Below are 18,111 nucleotides of genomic sequence, written 5' to 3'. Positions count from 1 at the left end.
TTTTTTTTTTTTTTTTTAAATGATTGATTATTGTTGATCAACCTTATGTTATTGTGTAATGTATTTTATATATTTGTTGTTCAGTACATGGATAAATAATGGCCTGATTTGACACTCATCAATGTGTTTTGGAAATAGGGAGACGTCTCCATGCTCACCTGGTAGTGGGAAGACTCATAGGAGTCCTGCTGGAGATCCTGGTTCCCCTCAGTCTCATTGTTCAAGCCCATCCCTCAGCAGACTGACTTATCTCTCCATTAATGAGAACACTTTCATGCCCACCCCTGATCACTATAAGGTGAGCATTTAACCCCCTTTTTAGTTTGATGTAAATTACAATATAAATTTAGATATTTAGGAAGTGAAGGTGTTGCTGAAAAACTTGTATCATATTTGATGCATTTTAACACAATTAAAAAATAAGTTATTCTTACTTTTACTTTATAAAAATCATTACACATTTCACAGCAAAAATCCATGTGTACCACAACCTTAAGGGAGACTTTTTAGAATTATACTTTTACTTGTTAAAAGACCTTTGCAATATTTGAGTAGATGCTTAGCTGTTGCTTTATCAAATGCACGTTATAAGTGGGGAGGCGTTTCCTCATCTCAGTGCATAGACTCACAGACATACAAACAGAGCCAATTGGTAGAGAAATAAAATGCACAGAAATTATTTAAATGCAAAACTGGAAAAAAAAAAGCAATTCACAAGCACTTATTGAACCGTGGATGTCGTACTGAATGGTTCAATATTATATTGGGTATTGTGGCATCCCTACTTTCTAGATGTTAGCATTGGCCTCTGGTCCGTTATCTTATTTTGTGTGCCAAATATATTTATTTGAATTGTAATTTTATAATAATAATATCATTTGGTTACACTTTATTTTGAGGTGTCCCTGCTACAGTGTAATTAGCAATTCACAAGCACTTATTGAACCGTGGATGTCGTACTGAATGGTTCAATATTATATTGGGTATTGTGGCATCCCTACTTTCTAGATGTTAGCATTGGCCTCTGGTCCGTTATCTTATTTTGTGTGCCAAATATATTTATTTGAATTGTAATTTTATAATAATAATATAATTTGGTTACACTTTATTTTGAGGTGTCCCTGCTACAGTGTAATTATACATTTTGGTTACACTTTATTTTAAAATGTCCTTGTTAAAGTGTAATTATACATTTAAGTACGGAGTAATATTAATTAACTACATGTACTTACTATATGGTAAGGGTTAGGATTTGGCTTATGGTTACTGCATGTAATTATGCATGATTAATTGTTATTATAATAGTAAGTACATGTAATGTGTGTAAGAAGGACACCTTAAAATAAAGTGTTACCTATAATTTTATAAAAAATATAAATGTATAATAAAATTAAACATTTTCTTTTTTCTTTGTTAGAATATGCAAAACTCAATATTTTAACTAATTGCAAAAGCTGAATAATCTATAAAAGCCTACTGATTAATCGTTTAAATCAATAATTAGTTGAATAAGCATTCTGATAATTGTTAGACTAATAGATTATTATTATTATGTTTGTTGTAGCCCTATTGGAAGCCTATGTTGCTTGACCATTATATGATATTGATAGAAATGCTGCTGATTTACTTTATGGTTTTAATGTACAGACAAATCTTTTCTGTTTCTCCAGAAAAACACCTCCATGGCTTTAAGCACCACTATAATCAGAGCCAGTCCAACTCCTCCAATGGAGCAGTTTGATAATGGAAATGTTCAGAGTTCTTCAAAGAGTCCAGAGCCTCTTTGCCACTCTGAAATTCCAGGCCTCAACAAAAAGACCTCTGAACTGGGCTCAGGCAGCCAAAGTGACTTCCATAAAGACCATGGAAATAGATACTCTAAGGGCAACCGCCAATCTGAGCCTGGGCCGAGGTTGTACCCTCAAGGGGATTCTGGATACTCGAGCAAACTGAACATGCAGCATTCATCTGGGACAGCCACAGAACAGGCACACCAAGTGTTGCCTCATGTCTTGGGGTCTGGGTCTAGTTTTGGCGCTGCGGATGACTTGACATATGGGCCAGTACCAAGCTACACCTCTCAGGGTGCCTTGCCAAATATTCCCAACCACCTAACAGGGCGTTCCCTCTTCAGTTCCCAACTGGCACAGCAGTATCTGAGCTTAGAGGGGCCTCTACATGCTCCTCCCTATCAGATAGGTGGGCCATCTGGTTTGTATGCTGCAAACCCATCTATGGGACATATGCTTGTACCTGGGCATACAAGTCTTCAGTCTGGTTACCTGAACTCCGGTCAACAGCATCCTCCTCAGTATCCAGTCAGCAAGACCTATGGACAGCCAAGTGTTGGGTCATGGGCTGCACGGGATCTTGCAGACCTTAGAAGTGAGTGGAAAAAAATCATGTATTTTAAAGACTTTGGTGTTATGAAGGAATTTGTTCAAAGGGAAAAAAATTTTTTTTCTTCAGCTCAAGTGATGGTTCCAAATGAGCTAAAGTTTCCCAGTTCTTGCTGTGTGGGAATTGCTTCTCAGACGTCCCTCAACATCTTCAACCCCTCTGAGCGCTGGCAGCAAGTTTCAATCTCCATCACAAGCCTATCCATTGATGGAGAGAAGGTTCAGAAATCTGTCAGATGTAGTCTAGACCAGTGGTTCTCAACAATCTGGCTGAGGCACACTAGGGGGGAGGGGGGCTTTAGATATTGTCTTGCAGTCAGAAATAATTAGAACCACTGGTCTTATGGAGATGTCTTATTCATTCAGTCAACATCTGTATGCAGTATTATAATTGTCATTTTATCACAGGTGGAGTCTCTCCCATTCCAGTGGCTGATAGTAAAAAATAAGACCATAATTGGACCCAAATGTACAGAAGAACAGAAGGTTTTGTTTATAGCACCAAGGGCTGGACTGTATCAGTATACTCTCAGTGTGTCATCCTGGCCTGCATCTGCAGAGTCAGAGACTGTGGCGCACGCAGAAGTCTTTGCAAAGAAAGTGGTGCTGATCGCTGTGGCTGAGAACCCTGCGATAGAGGTTAGCATTACTTTTGTCCTTGACTGTTGCCAGTTTCAGAGCACTAAAATTGCATATAAACTAATTCCCTGTAGGTTTAATCCATGTGAAATGTGCAAAAATAACAAATGTTTATTTATTTTTTCTTTTAAATAAATAGGTTGACGTTGGAAAGACAGGCTGTCTGGATTTCGGGGACCTGCCGGGGGGCAGTACCAAGGCCCTGCCGCTCAAACTTGTCAACAGTAGTCATGCCACTGTGCCTATTCGACTGGTTATCAGTGCGGTCAGTGAAATCTGTCAGCGTTTGGTTTTGAGAAATGTGTTAAACATTAGTTGTGTATGATGTACTTCTCTGTGTATGAGATGTCTGACTGATAAAGCTCAGACCTCATTCAAAGGCATGTTGAACAAATTCAAGGACGTAGGTTTTGTCTCTCACAGAATGCATCAGCATGGCATTGTTTCGGCTTCTCTAAGAGCCCAGTTGCCATGATCACAGACGGTTCCCTGCATACTGGTTTAAATCTGACCTCGCTTTCAACTTCATCAGTCATAAACCATGTGCTGCATGCCAGTTATGCAGAGGTGAATATCTCTTTAAATTACTTTCTGATTTGATGGCATATTTGACTGTTTAAATACTTGTCTTATTTTTCCTTCAGAATCAAGAAAGCTTCTTGGTGTGGGTTCATTTCAGTGCACCTCAGAAATACATTTCAAGTTCAGGTATGCATGTAAACCTAAAAACTATACACAAGTTGAGAAGTGTTCAGCCTATATCATTGTTATTTGATGATGCTATAATTGTACTATAATAGTATCAGTGATATATTATTATAGTTTTAGAGAGGTTTTGATTTTTAATACTTTATGGTTTTAATTTTAGTTTAACTATAATGACTCTGCCCTGTATACAGTAAAATAGATCACAGACTGAACATGAGATGCTGTTTCTTTTTGATGCAGGTGAACTGGGGCCAGCTGATGAATACAGTGCAAGGGTGGATATTGAGGTGGACAGTCCAGGCCCCAGTCATGTGATTCAGCGTGTAGCCCTGAGGGCAAGGTCTGGCACTCCCAGAGTGCATGCACCCAAAGACCTTCAGGTAATGGATAAAACAATGTCTCTGCAAGCTACAAGACACACTTAGCTTTTTGAGGTTATGATGAAATGGCTTCCGTTTTATATTTTAATTAACTTATTGGATTATTTGCTTGCTTGTCACTTATTTACTACATGAATATCTGTACAGACGGTGTGTCTTCAGGCTCCTTTTGGGCAGACAGCCAAACAGACGCTTCCCTTAAAGAATGCAGGCAACATTGATGTTCTTCTCAGACTAAAGGTACCTGATCATTAGCTTTACTTTTTAACACAATTTCATACGTTTCATACATTGACAAAATCCTATAAATACACTAGAATGTGCCATGCATCAACCCCACAGTGTTAAAACTACATCGCTTAGCCTTTGCTGTGGATTCACTCTGTCTTTCTGGCTGTTTTTCAGAGTACTGATGGGGACAGCTGCTTCACTGTGAGGCCAGAGGAACTGATTCTGAAAGCTGGAGAGGAGCAGGGCGTAGTGGTCTCCTTTACTGCACAGAAACTCGGGGAAAGGCATGTTCACTCATATAGATTGATTCGATAGATTGTATATTTATGCCTTTTGTCTGCATTTGAGTTTTTTTTACCTCTTATATTAAATGCTCTACACTTCAGATTGTCTGAAATCTAGTTTAACTGTTTAGGGACGAATTGTATTTTTAAAATATACTTTCTACTTCATATTTTATTTTCTCAGCATGTTGACGATTCTGGTTCTACCCAGCGGACCTCAGTATGAGGTGATGCTGAAAGGAGAGGTGGTCCAGGGAGTTTCTGGGAAAGTAGTATCCCTACCACAGACTGAGGTCCCACCCATCCTCTCCAACAAACAGTTCATGGCATGGGGAGGGGTTACCCTGGGCAGAGCCGTGTGAGTATACGTAGCCATAGAAACTGCCATTCAAAAAAAAGTGAATTTGGATGTAAATGATGCTTGTGTGTTTGTAGGCAACAGAAACTGGTTCTAAGGAACAATTCACCCACTACATCACAGCAACTTAGACTTCTCATCAGGGGTCAAGACCAAGACTGTTTCCAGGTAAGCTAGCATTGAGAAATGTAGTTTTAGACATGGAGGTCTATAATATATGGCGCTCCTGGTATATTACTACTTGCCTATTTCTATCTCAACCCTGCAGCTGCAGAGCTCATTCGGCCCGGATGAGCGACTGACACATAGCAGGGAGCTGTCAATCAAACCCAAAGAGGATGTGACTGTTCGTCTGCTCTTTGCTCCCACCCGTGTTGCATCCATGCTGGCTAAACTGGAGATCAAGCAGTCTGCTGCACGTGCCTCCCAGCCTGGGGTCAAATTCACTGTGAGTTTATTAATAATCTCTCATAAACAGTAACATTGTGTTACAAATAGGTGGCGTTACATTTTAGCGTGGTGTTCTCAGATCCCTCTGTCAGGCTATGGCGGCACGAGTAACGTGATCCTGGAGGAGTTGAGGAAGCGTTCTGACGGCTATGTGGCCACGCTGAGTGTAGTGCGGGCTGGTCGTGTCTGTAAGCTCTGTGTGTGCGTGCGAAACACTGGTTCACGTGCTGCCTTCGTAAAAGCGGTACCCTACAGCAGTCTTCAGAATCGAGCTGTCATGGACTCAACCATTATTAGCTTGTCCCCTTCACAGTTTGTCCTGAAAGAGCGAACACAGGAGGTGAGCCGTGTGTGTGTGTTTTTTTTATGTCTGTATTTGCTTGGAAGATATATCAGTGCTGTTTCAACAGGTGATCACAATAGCGATGAAGGCTACACGCAGAGAGCAGGCTCTCTGTCAGTCTGGTGCAGCTCTCCTTGCCACTGTCTGCCTCTTCTGTGGGGACGAGGTCTCTCGACAACAGTTCAGAAAGTCAGTGGCACTTCTCATTTTATTTGAATTCTCAGCTTAAATGAGGAACATTTTAGAAACATTTTAGTCTTAAAAAGGAATAATATTTATTACATTTATATTTCTCAACAAAAATCTATTAAATATTTTATTTATTTTTTTTTAAATAAAATTTAAAGTTTTTTTAACTTGATGTCTGAATCAAAAATAGGCAGATGTCACATTTGAGTAATTTATGTACTTTTGCAGTTACATTTTTTTTTTTTAATTATACTTTCTAAGTGCCCTCTATCTTTTCAGTTGAACAAAGTAGGTTGCCTCAGAATCAAAACAAACTGTTAAACAAAAGAAAAGTTTTGAATGTAGCCATGCATAGTTCACTGTTGAACTTTTTGGAAATGAAATTTAATTACTCGGGATGCACTGATATGAAAATTGTCCAATAACGATAACTCTTTATATATGAAAGCCGATAACCGATATGTTGGCCTATAAATCTAAATCCAAATTTTTATATAATTTTTGAGATCCTGATTTACACATTCTGTGATTTGAAAACATGTTTTGTAATTTTGTTTTTAATCTGTTTTCATTTTATTTGAATTCTCAGCTTAAATGAGGAACATTTTAGAAACATTTTAGTCTTAAAAAGGAATAATATTTATTACATTTATATTTCTCAACAAAAATCTATTAAATATTTTATATAACGTCTGAGAATTTATTTGAATTTTTTTTTAAATAAAATTTAAAGTTTTTTTAACTTGATGTCTGAATCAAAAATAGGCAGATGTCACATTTGAGTAATTTATGTACTTTTGCAGTTACATTTTTTTTTTTTAATTATACTTTCTAAGTGCCCTCTATCTTTTCAGTTGAACAAAGTAGGTTGCCTCAGAATCAAAACAAACTGTTAAACAAAAGAAAAGTTTTGAATGTAGCCATGCATAGTTCACTGTTGAACTTTTTGGAAATGAAATTTAATTACTCGGGATGCACTGATATGAAAATTGTCCAATAACGATAACTCTTTATATATGAAAGCCGATAACCGATATGTTGGCCTATAAATCTAAATCCAAATTTTTATATAATTTTTGAGATCCTGATTTACACATTCTGTGATTTGAAAACATGTTTTGTAATTTTGTTTTTAATCTGTTTTCAAGGTTACTACAAATCAAACCAGAAGCAGGGAATAAAGTACTGTCTGAGAACAGCTTATTAACAAGTATCCACTTTGATGAAATGTTCCTTGGAGAGGAGCAGGTTCAGGAGGGTAAGATGACAAGGATTTGCTCAAAATTAATTACTTTTAATCAGTTAACTGACCCTGGTTGTGATTGTGGCTTTGTTTATTTTCAGCCTATGATCTGCTTCAAAGGCCAAATGAAGCTCAGATTTTCTATGGCAACATGAGCAAAGTGATGCTGTCACTATTTGGCACTATGGAAATGTCAGACTCTGGAGAGAGTGACCATATGGAGTCCGTCAGACCTTCACAACGGCACACTTCTGAATCAGACAGGTAAACATCCTCAACGAATGACGTACTGAACATGAATGACTGCTTTCAGATTTCACTGTGCTGATGAAGTTAATGTGTAGTTCTCCACGCAGCGGCTTGGGGTCGTCGGGCCGCTACATCAGTAATGTTTCCCTGGATGTGCTACCAGTCAAAGGTCCTCCATTAAGTTCATCAGAACCTGTGCTGAAACAACCAGAGCTGAACCTAGAGAACACCTGGAGCATCAAGCCTGAACAGCTGGTTCTCACAGCACCCACTTTCAGTAAGACTCATTTGAGTTTGAGAATGTGATATTGAAAATGATCCCAGGTGGTTTAATAAATGTTAATTGTAATTGTTTGACTCAAAGAAAATGCACTTAGCAAGTGAATGCTTCCCCCTCCAAATGTTGTCTTCTGCTGGTTTATTTGCAGACAGTGCAGCTGATACCAGGCATGTACAGATACTAAACCGCTCAAACAGAGAGCTGAGCTTTGAGCTGTCCTGGCCAGCTCACTGCCTTACCATCACCCCGCAGCATGGAGTCATTGAACCTAAGTACGAGACTCGCATATAAACAAACACCAGGAAAATCAATGACTTGGTTTTATTCTCATTTTTCAAGTACAAAGCTGATATAAATGTTTTTGTTTAGGAGCCACATGCAAATCCTCATCAGTCCCAATCCTTCTTTAGCAACCAAATCCTCCATGCTGCCCTGGAGTGGACAGATCTATGTACAGTGTGATAATCAACAGAAGGTACTAATTTCCTGTAGAATTTTATATCTGACTTAAGAGGGAGTGTACAAGTTTAAGTGTTGTTTCATGTTCAAGACAAGTTTTTATATCAACTGCATACTGTGACATACTGTTGATTTTACCAAAGAAAATCATTTTGATTTTACAGTAATGAACTTGGAAGCACAAGCATAAGGAGCAACACATTCCATAGAGTTTTAAAACTAGTGTTAAAGGGTTCCTGTTATGCTCTTTTACAAAGTCTTGATTTTGTTTTGGGGGTGTACTAGAACAGGCTCTCATACTAGGTTGTTCGAAAAACACATTATTTTTCACATATTTTACATTATTACAACACCTCTCTCCCCAGTCTGGCATGAACGGCTCGAATAGTTCCTGTATCAAATGAAGGCCCGCCTTTGATTGGTTAGCTGGGCCAGTGTGTGCCGTGATTGGCAGCACTCGGCGCTTGGTCGGGAAATGTCACGCCTCTTACCATAGCGAGCTTCAGTTTAAATATTGCGTCAGAATCGAATCAATTTGAGCGCGATTTAAACCCGGATGATTGTAACCACTCTAAGTTCATCTGCCTTGGGAAAGCTAGCGTGTCTCTGACATAGTGATAACACTTGTTGCCTTCTCTAGTGCAGCTTGTAGTTTTTGAAAAGTGATTTCTTTTAAATAAAATCTCATTTTGAATTGGACTTTGAGCTTTGTAACTTTGCAGATCTTTTTTTTTTATGCTCAAACGGCAACATTACAGACTAACTAAAGTTGAAAAAGTGAAAAAGCATAATAGGACCCCTTTAAAAAAAACTATGTAAATTCTGTACTAAATGCATATAGACAATAGGTGAAAATTAAACATCATGGTGCTGCTCTTTCTGGAACACCCATCCTTATGTCTCTCTCTAAAGTCCATTAAAGTTCAGATCCGGCAGGATCTGGCCATGGATGTCTCTGCCACTGGCTGTGCCATGGACCGCTCTTTATGCCCACTGCCCCCTCAGGCTGAGACCCCTACCGTACCAGGACAAAAACCTCAGGGCAGCAGCACCCAGCCTCAGGTAGAGATCAAGAACCGAACACTAGTCTTCCCTCCCACCGCCTCTGGAGAGTCATCAGGTAAGGATAGAACCTGTCATCTACTATCATTGTCGCAATCACTTTCATTACTTTAATTGATTAGAGACAAAAACTTTCAATAGGATTCTGAAATCTTGGCCTATTAAAATGTATGAAAGGAAGACAATTTTTTTTCCTTGTGCAGAATGTTTTCTGGAGGTGGAGAATCATGGAGAGGAGGTCAGATGGTACCTCTCTTCGTTTGCTCCTCCATATGTGAAGGTGTGTGACGTTGGCAATTATGTAAGAATTTTGAACGCTTTCATTCTGGAGTAATTCATTGACTTTGATGGTGCTGTTGTCTGTTGGATCAGGGAGTCGATAGCAGTGGAGATGTTTATCGTGCCACATACTCTGCCTTCAGATGTGAGAAGGTATCTGGGACTCTGGGGATTCAAGAGAGGATGAAGGTAGGAGGGTGGAAGTGTCAGACTTCATCTAGTCTCTGACAAATCGAATTATTTTTATTATTATTATTATTATTTATGATCTGTTTTTGTTAAAAGGTTCCAATCACTTTCCTTCCACGAAGTTCAGATCCGGCAGGATCTGGCCATGGATGTCTCTGCCACTGGCTGTGCCATGGACCGCTCTTTATGCCCACTGCCCCCTCAGGCTGAGACCCCTACCGTACCAGGACAAAAACCTCAGGGCAGCAGCACCCAGCCTCAGGTAGAGATCAAGAACCGAACACTAGTCTTCCCTCCCACCGCCTCTGGAGAGTCATCAGGTAAGGATAGAACCTGTCATCTACTATCATTGTCGCAATCACTTTCATTACTTTAATTGATTAGAGACAAAAACTTTCAATAGGATTCTGAATATCTGAGTATGAAAGGAAGACAATTTTTTTTCCTTGTGCAGAATGTTTTCTGGAGGTGGAGAATCATGGAGAGGAGGTCAGATGGTACCTCTCTTCGTTTGCTCCTCCATATGTGAAGGTGTGTGACGTTGGCAATTATGTAAGAATTTTGAACGCTTTCATTCTGGAGTAATTCATTGACTTTGATGGTGCTGTTGTCTGTTGGATCAGGGAGTCGATAGCAGTGGAGATGTTTATCGTGCCACATACTCTGCCTTCAGATGTGAGAAGGTATCTGGGACTCTGGGGATTCAAGAGAGGATGAAGGTAGGAGGGTGGAAGTGTCAGACTTCATCTAGTCTCTGACAAATCGAATTATTTTTATTATTATTATTATTTAAACTGATCTGTTTTTGTTTGTTTGTTTTTGTTAAAAGGTTCCAATCACTTTCCTTCCACGTGATCGGGGAGATTATGCCCAGTTTTGGGATTTGGAATGCCACCCAGCAGCCAAACCTCAACACAAGAGCCGTGCTCGCTTCCAGTTGTGCGGCACTGTATGAATAGTAGTCTATTGTAGTCTAATGAATGCAGATTTCTGCAGTTGTTTTTTGTTTTTCTTTTTTTGTGTGTGTTTTATAGTTCGACTAAACTAATGAAACTCCCAATGAATTTGCCTGCTAAAAAGTGCCTTTTCAGTCATAAATTACTCGAAGGAAAAGGAAACTAATGCAGAAGAAGTAATGCTTATTGGGAATAGTAGTACTTGCCTGTTGAGTGTATAAATTCATGTGTGCAGGGCATAAGAGCAGGAGAAGCATGCAGTGTTAAAGAAAATTGCTCATTGGTGAAAACAGAAGCCACTGTGAAGAACAGGAAGAGACTGGATTCTGCAGGCTCAAAGACTGGGTAAGGGTTGTATTCCTGTTAGAAATCTGACCTATAGAGGAAGTTCTTTTTTTTTTCTCTTTTAAAATGTCATAGAGCATATTTTGCTGTTTATCTCCAATTCATTCAGATCTTCAACTGAGACCCAAAAGAGAGGTGTGTATGCACCCCAAAGTCTGTACACATTTCCTGCCACACGAGTGGGTGCCACCAGCACACTGAAGGTTAACTTCAGAAATAACTCCTCCAACACGCATGAGGTGAGAATGTAGGGCTGCACTAATCACAACACACTAAATGAACATCAAAGTCAGATGACATCTGTAAAGTGGCTAACAACTAATCAGTGTCACTTTACAGTTGTTTAAAGCATATTAAAGCAATAGTTCACCCATAAATGAAAATGTGCTGAAAATTTGCTCCAAAATGTAGATGAGTTTGTTTCGTCATCGGAACAGATTTGGAGAAATTTAGCATGACATCACTTGCACACCAATGGATCCTATGCAGTGAATGGGTGCCGTCAGAATGAGAGTCCAAACAGCTGATTCACAGTAATGTAGTGTTCCTGGTAAATTCATTTATAAGTATCTAACTTAAAACAAGTCCTCAGTATTATTGATTTATCCAGTAAAAAAGTCATTTCGTCTGATTCAGGAGAGAAATATGCAGAGATCAAGCAGTTGACACATGAAAACAGTCCAAAACTGATGTAAACACAGTTGGTGGATTTTGATTTGAGAGGACAACGGGGATGGACTTTTTCACTGGAGCAAGTTTTATTATTGAATAAGTACTGGCATTTTGAACGTTAATTGATTGACTGGAGTCGTGTGCATTATTGTGATGTTTTTATCAGCTGTTTGAACTTCTCATTCTGACGGCACCCATTCACTGCAGAGGATCCATTAGTGAGCAAGTGATGTAAAGCTAAATTTCTTCATCTAATCTGATGGAGAAACTAATTTATCTACATCTTGGATGGCCTGAGGGTGAGGACCTTTTCAAGAAATGTCCATTTTTGGTGAGTTCACAGAGCAACCATTTAAATATAAAATGCATTCAAGTCTAACAGATTCAGTCATTAAATGGTCATTGCATGTTGATGTGTGCAGTGTTGTTACTGCTGCTCCTAAATGTCTGGCATGGAACTAAATTTGAGGTTTTCTAATTGACTTGCAGCTAAAATTCATAAGTCCTAAAGAGTCTTTCCACATCAAGCATTCAAATTATTCTCTAAGGTGAGTTACATTCTCTCTTGCTTACACTTTCTGTTGTAGTAGAAAGTCTTAATGTTTGCACAAGCCAATTTAAGAAAAAAAATGGCAAGTGGAGAGATTTTATTGAAGCATTCCATGTCACTTCCTGCTGCCAATGCCTGATGTGAAGGCTCTGATACAGAGCTCAGCCACAGGTCAGCTTTTTGTGTGTGTGGTTTGTAGCACTGCATGTATTTGTGTACTAAATGTGTGGTATTACAAATCATTTTTAATTTGACTTTAATTTTAAACTGCCAAACTTCCAATATTTTATTCATATTATACTAGTTGGCTACAGGTTGTGAAACCATCTGTTTTTGCAGGTTCTTGTATTAATGTGAAATTCACTCCATTACCATTCACTTTTGTTTTGCTCTGTAGCATTACAAGGTAGTTTGGTTTACTATATCTACATTTTATTGACTTATCCTTTTTTTTTTTTTCTTTCCCCCATGTGCCTTCCTAGATCACAACACTACATCAACCTCCCTGTTCAGTTCGTGCCGGCTGCTGCAGGCCAGTTTTCCGGCACGCTGCTCGTACAGACGGACACAGACGCTAAACTGGCCATAGAGCTCAGTGGCGAAGCCTTGCCATAAAGACCTGCTCACCGCCAGCAGAGGACACTGCAAGACGAAGCTAATAATGAAGAGTCATTGTAAACATACTTGAACTTTTTTCGTCTAAATGTTTCGCAAAAGAATGTTTAACTTTGTGTTTTCCACGACCCTTTTGATTGTTGACAGCCGTCATCGTATAGTTACGGCCTTTTGGATAAGCACTGTACAATATGGATATTATATATCCAGAATCACAACTTTGTCATCATTTTTGGTATTTTGCCACAGATTATCACCCTTCTATCACTGACGTAAAGTCGATCAGTTTTTCTGTCGTTTTCTAGGATTTGTTTCCTTTTGTTCACCTGTTGATAGAAATGTTGTCACATAATGAAGCTGGACGAATATTTTAAAGAAAGATCTGCATCACCATTAGTTGAAAATTGCACTTTTTTTTGGTGTGTGTCCGGTGTATTTATTTTGAATAAATTCTTGATAAATAAAAATTGTAAATTTTATTTATTGGTAAGTTGTCTTTGTCTTCCACTAATGTGTATCCTACCTTTTACTATGTAATCCATGTCCTTTTTTTTATTCCAAATGAAAATTATCTTGATTTTGATCATTTTATTAGGCAGTCAACATTTTTAAAACATACCTTTATTTATTTATTCCCCCCCCCCCCAAGACATTAGGTTTTATAATTTTGTTAGAACTGTATTTTTTTTGAACAAATCACAATTCTGAAAACAAAATAAATTACAAACGCAAATGCAAGTCTAAAAAACAAAATAACTATTCAGAAAGCATTATAACAAGTCAGAAAACACGATGACAAATTCGAAAACAAATGAACATGTCAGAAAACACAACGACAAATCAGACAAACCGGAAAAGGTATAGTTTGAGACAGTGCCATTGGTTTGGGATTGCTCACCGCTGACTGGACGAGACATCTGTCAATCAACGTATACAGGACGAACCAGCCAAAGAACAGCAGAGTCGTGGTAGAAAGTTCGGAGATGAACTGAGCTACTTTAATGCCATCTCCGAACTTTCTACCACGACTCTACTGTTCTTCGGCTGGTTCGTCCTGTATACGTTGATTGACAGATGTCTCGTCCAGTCAGCGGTGAGTAATCCCAAACCAATGGCGCTGTCTCAAACTATACCTACCTCTTCCGGTTTGTCTGATTTGTCATTGTGTTTTCTGACTTGTTAATTTGTTTTCAAATTTGTCATTGTGTTTTCTGACTTGTTAAAATGTTTTCTGAATTGTTGTTGTGCTTTCTGAATTATTTAGTTTTTTAGACTTGCATTTGCGTTTGTAATTTGTTATTTTGTTTTCAGAATTGTGATTTGTTTTGCACTTCTCGGCCACCGTATAAACCTCTTTATTTTACTTTCAAATGAACGTGACTGAGATTCTGCGGTTTTTATGTTGCCGTTAGATAGCATTGTAATCAAAAATAGTATAAGGCCTACTGAGTACACACATTTATAAGGCCTCTAAATGATCAACATGACCTGTTATATGCAATCTACTACATGTTTTCTAATTGATAGTTGATACTTTTTCATTAGGTAAAAAGTATTATAGCCATTGCCCCCCACAATAAAAACTTTAATAAAAAATCATCTTACTGAGAAATATAATTGGGAGATATAGATCGACAGCTGATATTTATATGCATTTTGTTTAGGTAGTCTACTATACCGTCACAAAGATATCCCTGATTTACATTACAAGCTATAGTCATCTTATGTTTTGGTCATATTAATTTCATCATTAGCAATTATCCTAATAATTTGTTCTTAAAAGGATAGTTCACTCAAAAATGAAAATTACCCCATGATTTACTCACCTTCAAGCCATCCTAGGTGTATATGACTTTCTTCTTTCAGATGAATTCAGTTGGAGTCATTAAAAAAATGTCCTGGCTCTTCCAAGTTTTATAATGGCAGTGAATGGTGGTTGATTTTCTGAAGCAAAATAAAGTGCATCCATCCATCATAAAAAGTACTCCACATGGCTCCAGGGATTAATAAAGGCCTCCTGAAGTGAAGCGATGTGTTTGTCTAAGAAAAATATCCATGTTTAAAATTTTATAAACCGTAATCTCTAGTTTAGGATGTAGGCGTAGCTTAAGCTGAGAATATGCTAGTCTTGCCAGAACCAAGTTTTGTTTACACCAAAGCAAAACCAGTATCCTCTTGGCTTATATCGAAATCCTCTGACATTTTTCTTTATAAATCCTCGTTTTGTACTCGTAATTCATGACCGGTGTTTTGTTTTGCTCTCTCCTTTGTGTTTCCGTGTTCGTCACTTCTCACCGGCGCGTGCACGCTACATCCTTCGTCATCCGCTGGAATGCCACTCTCTCGTGAATATGCGTACGACAGTTAACAGAAGTGATTACAGTTTATAAAGTTTTAAATATCGATATTTTTCTTTAAAACAAAAAAGTCCTTGTGGAGTACTTTTATGATAGATGGATGCACTTTATTGGACTTCTATCGGACTACTGAATATCAACACCCATTCACTGCCATTATAAAGCTCGGAAGAGCCAGGACATTTCTTTCAGATGAACTCTGATTGTATTTGTCTGAAAGAAGAAAGTCATACTAAAAAATCTAAAAAATCATGGATTTGATCAACTGGTCTCTCAACGCAATTGACAACATCTTCTCGACAAGAAGCTTGGGTTCGGGGGAACCTGTCTGCCCTGACGGAACGTTCGCAGCTGGCTACACGATGGACGCGTGGGAAAGGTGGCGGGTCGTGTGTCTAGCGGCTCTTTCCGTGGAGGTTTAATTTTGCTGAGGTGTTTTTTTTTTCCTGTTCCCACACTGTGCTCCCCATAGGAGCATAGTCTGGGGTCTGTTTTTTTTATCTCCTCCCCTCCCTCATGTTATGCTGTATTTCTTTCTTAAATTCCCTGTCCTCCTGTCCTGTCTACCCCCTTGTCATATTGTATGTATGGACAGGTGGATGGCTAATTTCGCTGGTACCTGTGACCAGTGACAATAAAGGGCTACAATAATAATAATAATAATAATACACACCTAGGATGGCTTGAGGGTGAGTAACTCATGGGGTAATTTTCAATTTTGGGTGAACTATCCCTTTAATTGTTCTAAATTCACGTGAAAGAGAGTGGCTGAACTCGACTTATAAAACCGATCATTCCAGTCCTGATGAAATCCACTAAATTGCACCCATGATGTGAAACTGTTCAACCAACCATGCAGAACTCCCATAACTGATCATTATTTATGTTGCATAGCATCAACTGTTTTAAATGAGACTCTAATGGTAAGATTCCACAAGAAATGAAGTGTTAATCACTGATAGATTTGATCTCTATATATTGTTGAACAGTGGTTGTAATGTAAAAATAAAAATTCTGTCAGTACTGATGACTGAGCTTAACTTTTATTGAACCCAGGATATGCCTTTAAAATATTAAAGGTATAGTTCACCCAAAAAAATGTGTTATTAACATAAAAGCGATCAGCATTTGTGCTGCACTGCCAACATGATTTGTGCTTATGATAAACATCAATGCCATGTTCTGACATGATCTGTATGTCTTCATATGCTGTTGGTTTCTGAAGACGTTGAATAGGCTATTATAGCAGAGACTGAAACTAAGGTCAGCAGATATATGATTTTTATTCACAATATTAATCTTGATAACTTTCATTGTTGTATGTTACATTTTGATGTAGTAATAAAAAAAAGATTTCTAATGTTTTTTCAATGCAGACACAGATTTGTTATATAGACACAAAGCTAAGTTTCACTCACTTTTTTTTAAAAAAATGCTCAAAATATAATGCAATGGCTCATTTTACAATACAGAGATATTTCCCCTCTAAAATGTTACTTCAGTGAGGCCTTTATAACAAAGCATATTAATGCACACATAAGACATATACATGAATTTCCCCATATCAGTACTGAGCTGCTTTAATGTCAAAGGCATCTGCTCACCTTGTGTGCCTACAGTGGTCATGCAGGTGTCCAGAGGAGCCTGACAGTCCTGAAGGTTTTTGTTACATTCTTGATTTGATGTTGCAGAGCCACACACGTAACACTTCAGCGCATTGACTGCAAAAGAAAAACAAAAAAGTCTGGTTCTTCAGGAAATATGTGAATTGATGTCATTTATATTGAATGTAATATTTATGATGCAATCGAACAAGCAGCTAATTAAAAATGATTGAAATTCACAATAGAGCACACTGTATTCTAAAATGTCACCATACTTGAAACTGTCAGTGCTGGAAAATAATGTTGTTTACACAACACACATTACAAGTCGGTTAAAAATTAACTTACAAAGTCATGGAAAGGGTTCGGAAATAGCACATAACCCAAATAAATATAGCACTGTTCAGAAGTTTGGGGTTAGGTTATTTATTTCTTTTCTGCTTTATTTTGTTCAGCAGTGATGCATTAAATTGATCAAAAGTGAGAGGTAATTTATCATGTTACAAAAAATGTCTGTTTCAAATAAATGCTGCATTTATCAAAGTATCAAAAATGATTATTAATAAAAAAATATTAGAATGATTTCTGAAGGATAATTTGACAAGACTGGAGTAATGATGCTGAAAATGGAGCTTTTTCATCACAAGAATAAAAAACTTAAAAAATATATATAAAAATAGGAAATAGTTGTTTTAAACTATAATTACATTTCGCAATATTACAGTTTTTTTTCTGTACTTTTTATTCATTTCACACAGCCTCGTGAAGCATATAACATTAAATAATTCCCAAACTTTTGAATGGTGTATATATAGTGTATATATAAACTCAAATATATATACATTTACAATTTCAATTACATAAGTAATGTAAATATGTGTGCATTTCCACCAAATCTTATCACTCTTACCAGAAATAGCAATTGAATTTTGTCACCCTAAAAATGTGACAACTGCTGTTTCAAACTAGATTACAAACAACTAACATGGAAGCATGTTAACGATCCAAAAATGTATGAACGCAATTGAAGCAAGTGAATCAGAAGCCATACCTGAGTGTACAGTTAGAAGTAAAAAGAGCAGACTAGAAAGAGTCCCCATGCTGCTGAAGCGCTGACTGACTGCATGTGTCGGAGAGAGCATTCACTGAAATGTTCACAGACTGAAACGCTCTGTCGTCTCAAAGATCCACCCAGCAGACATTCTTTCACTGCTCCTGTGAAAAGACAAATGAAAGAAGGCACACACCAGCACAGCTGGCATTCCCTCAT

The 18,111-nt window shown here is 37.9% G+C and overlaps 1 protein-coding gene and 1 long non-coding RNA gene across 4 annotated transcripts in view; one reads left to right on the top strand and one right to left on the bottom strand.

The window, feature by feature from the left end:
- The window catches only part of LOC107564853 (centrosomal protein of 192 kDa), a 21,368-nt gene extending 7,891 nt beyond the window's left edge, over positions 1-13,477 (top strand). Inside the window, exons 10-38 of one of the 3 annotated variants that reach the window (XM_016250026.1) lie at positions 139-298; positions 1,671-2,385; positions 2,470-2,618; positions 2,808-3,038; positions 3,178-3,303; positions 3,462-3,605; positions 3,683-3,746; positions 3,987-4,126; positions 4,274-4,366; positions 4,532-4,641; positions 4,826-4,999; positions 5,077-5,167; positions 5,268-5,447; positions 5,529-5,789; positions 5,860-5,981; positions 7,130-7,239; positions 7,326-7,488; positions 7,569-7,750; positions 7,902-8,025; positions 8,123-8,228; positions 9,125-9,139; positions 9,870-10,062; positions 10,197-10,273; positions 10,366-10,461; positions 10,572-10,691; positions 10,934-11,043; positions 11,153-11,282; positions 12,205-12,263; positions 12,748-13,477. In XM_016250026.1, coding sequence (XP_016105512.1) covers positions 139-298; positions 1,671-2,385; positions 2,470-2,618; positions 2,808-3,038; positions 3,178-3,303; positions 3,462-3,605; positions 3,683-3,746; positions 3,987-4,126; positions 4,274-4,366; positions 4,532-4,641; positions 4,826-4,999; positions 5,077-5,167; positions 5,268-5,447; positions 5,529-5,789; positions 5,860-5,981; positions 7,130-7,239; positions 7,326-7,488; positions 7,569-7,750; positions 7,902-8,025; positions 8,123-8,228; positions 9,125-9,139; positions 9,870-10,062; positions 10,197-10,273; positions 10,366-10,461; positions 10,572-10,691; positions 10,934-11,043; positions 11,153-11,282; positions 12,205-12,263; positions 12,748-12,880 — 4,378 coding nt within the window. In that variant the 3' untranslated portion in view covers positions 12,881-13,477. Of the gene's footprint in view, positions 1-138; positions 299-1,670; positions 2,386-2,469; positions 2,619-2,807; positions 3,039-3,177; positions 3,304-3,461; positions 3,606-3,682; positions 3,747-3,986; positions 4,127-4,273; positions 4,367-4,531; positions 4,642-4,825; positions 5,000-5,076; positions 5,168-5,267; positions 5,448-5,528; positions 5,790-5,859; positions 5,982-7,129; positions 7,240-7,325; positions 7,489-7,568; positions 7,751-7,901; positions 8,026-8,122; positions 8,229-9,124; positions 9,333-9,477; positions 9,555-9,646; positions 9,743-9,869; positions 10,063-10,196; positions 10,274-10,365; positions 10,462-10,571; positions 10,692-10,933; positions 11,044-11,152; positions 11,283-12,204; positions 12,264-12,747 lie in introns of all 3 variants that reach the window. The other 2 variants (XM_016250025.1, XM_016250027.1) reach the window with 2 other exon arrangements.
- A 3,427-nt stretch (positions 13,478-16,904) lies between these two features.
- Positions 16,905-18,111, bottom strand: LOC107564875 (uncharacterized). Its single transcript, XR_001606297.1, has 2 exons — positions 17,893-18,111; positions 16,905-16,958 (listed from the first exon to the last, which is right to left on the bottom strand). It is a non-coding gene; the product is annotated as an uncharacterized lncRNA (long non-coding RNA).

Source organism: Sinocyclocheilus grahami, unplaced genomic scaffold (assembly GCF_001515645.1).
Source record: "Sinocyclocheilus grahami isolate Dianchi unplaced genomic scaffold, SAMN03320097.WGS_v1.1 scaffold967.1, whole genome shotgun sequence".
NCBI classification, from domain to species: domain Eukaryota; kingdom Metazoa; phylum Chordata; class Actinopteri; order Cypriniformes; family Cyprinidae; genus Sinocyclocheilus; species Sinocyclocheilus grahami.
Note: the sequence above shows the minus strand (reverse complement) of the source record. Positions and strands in the feature narration are given on the sequence as shown.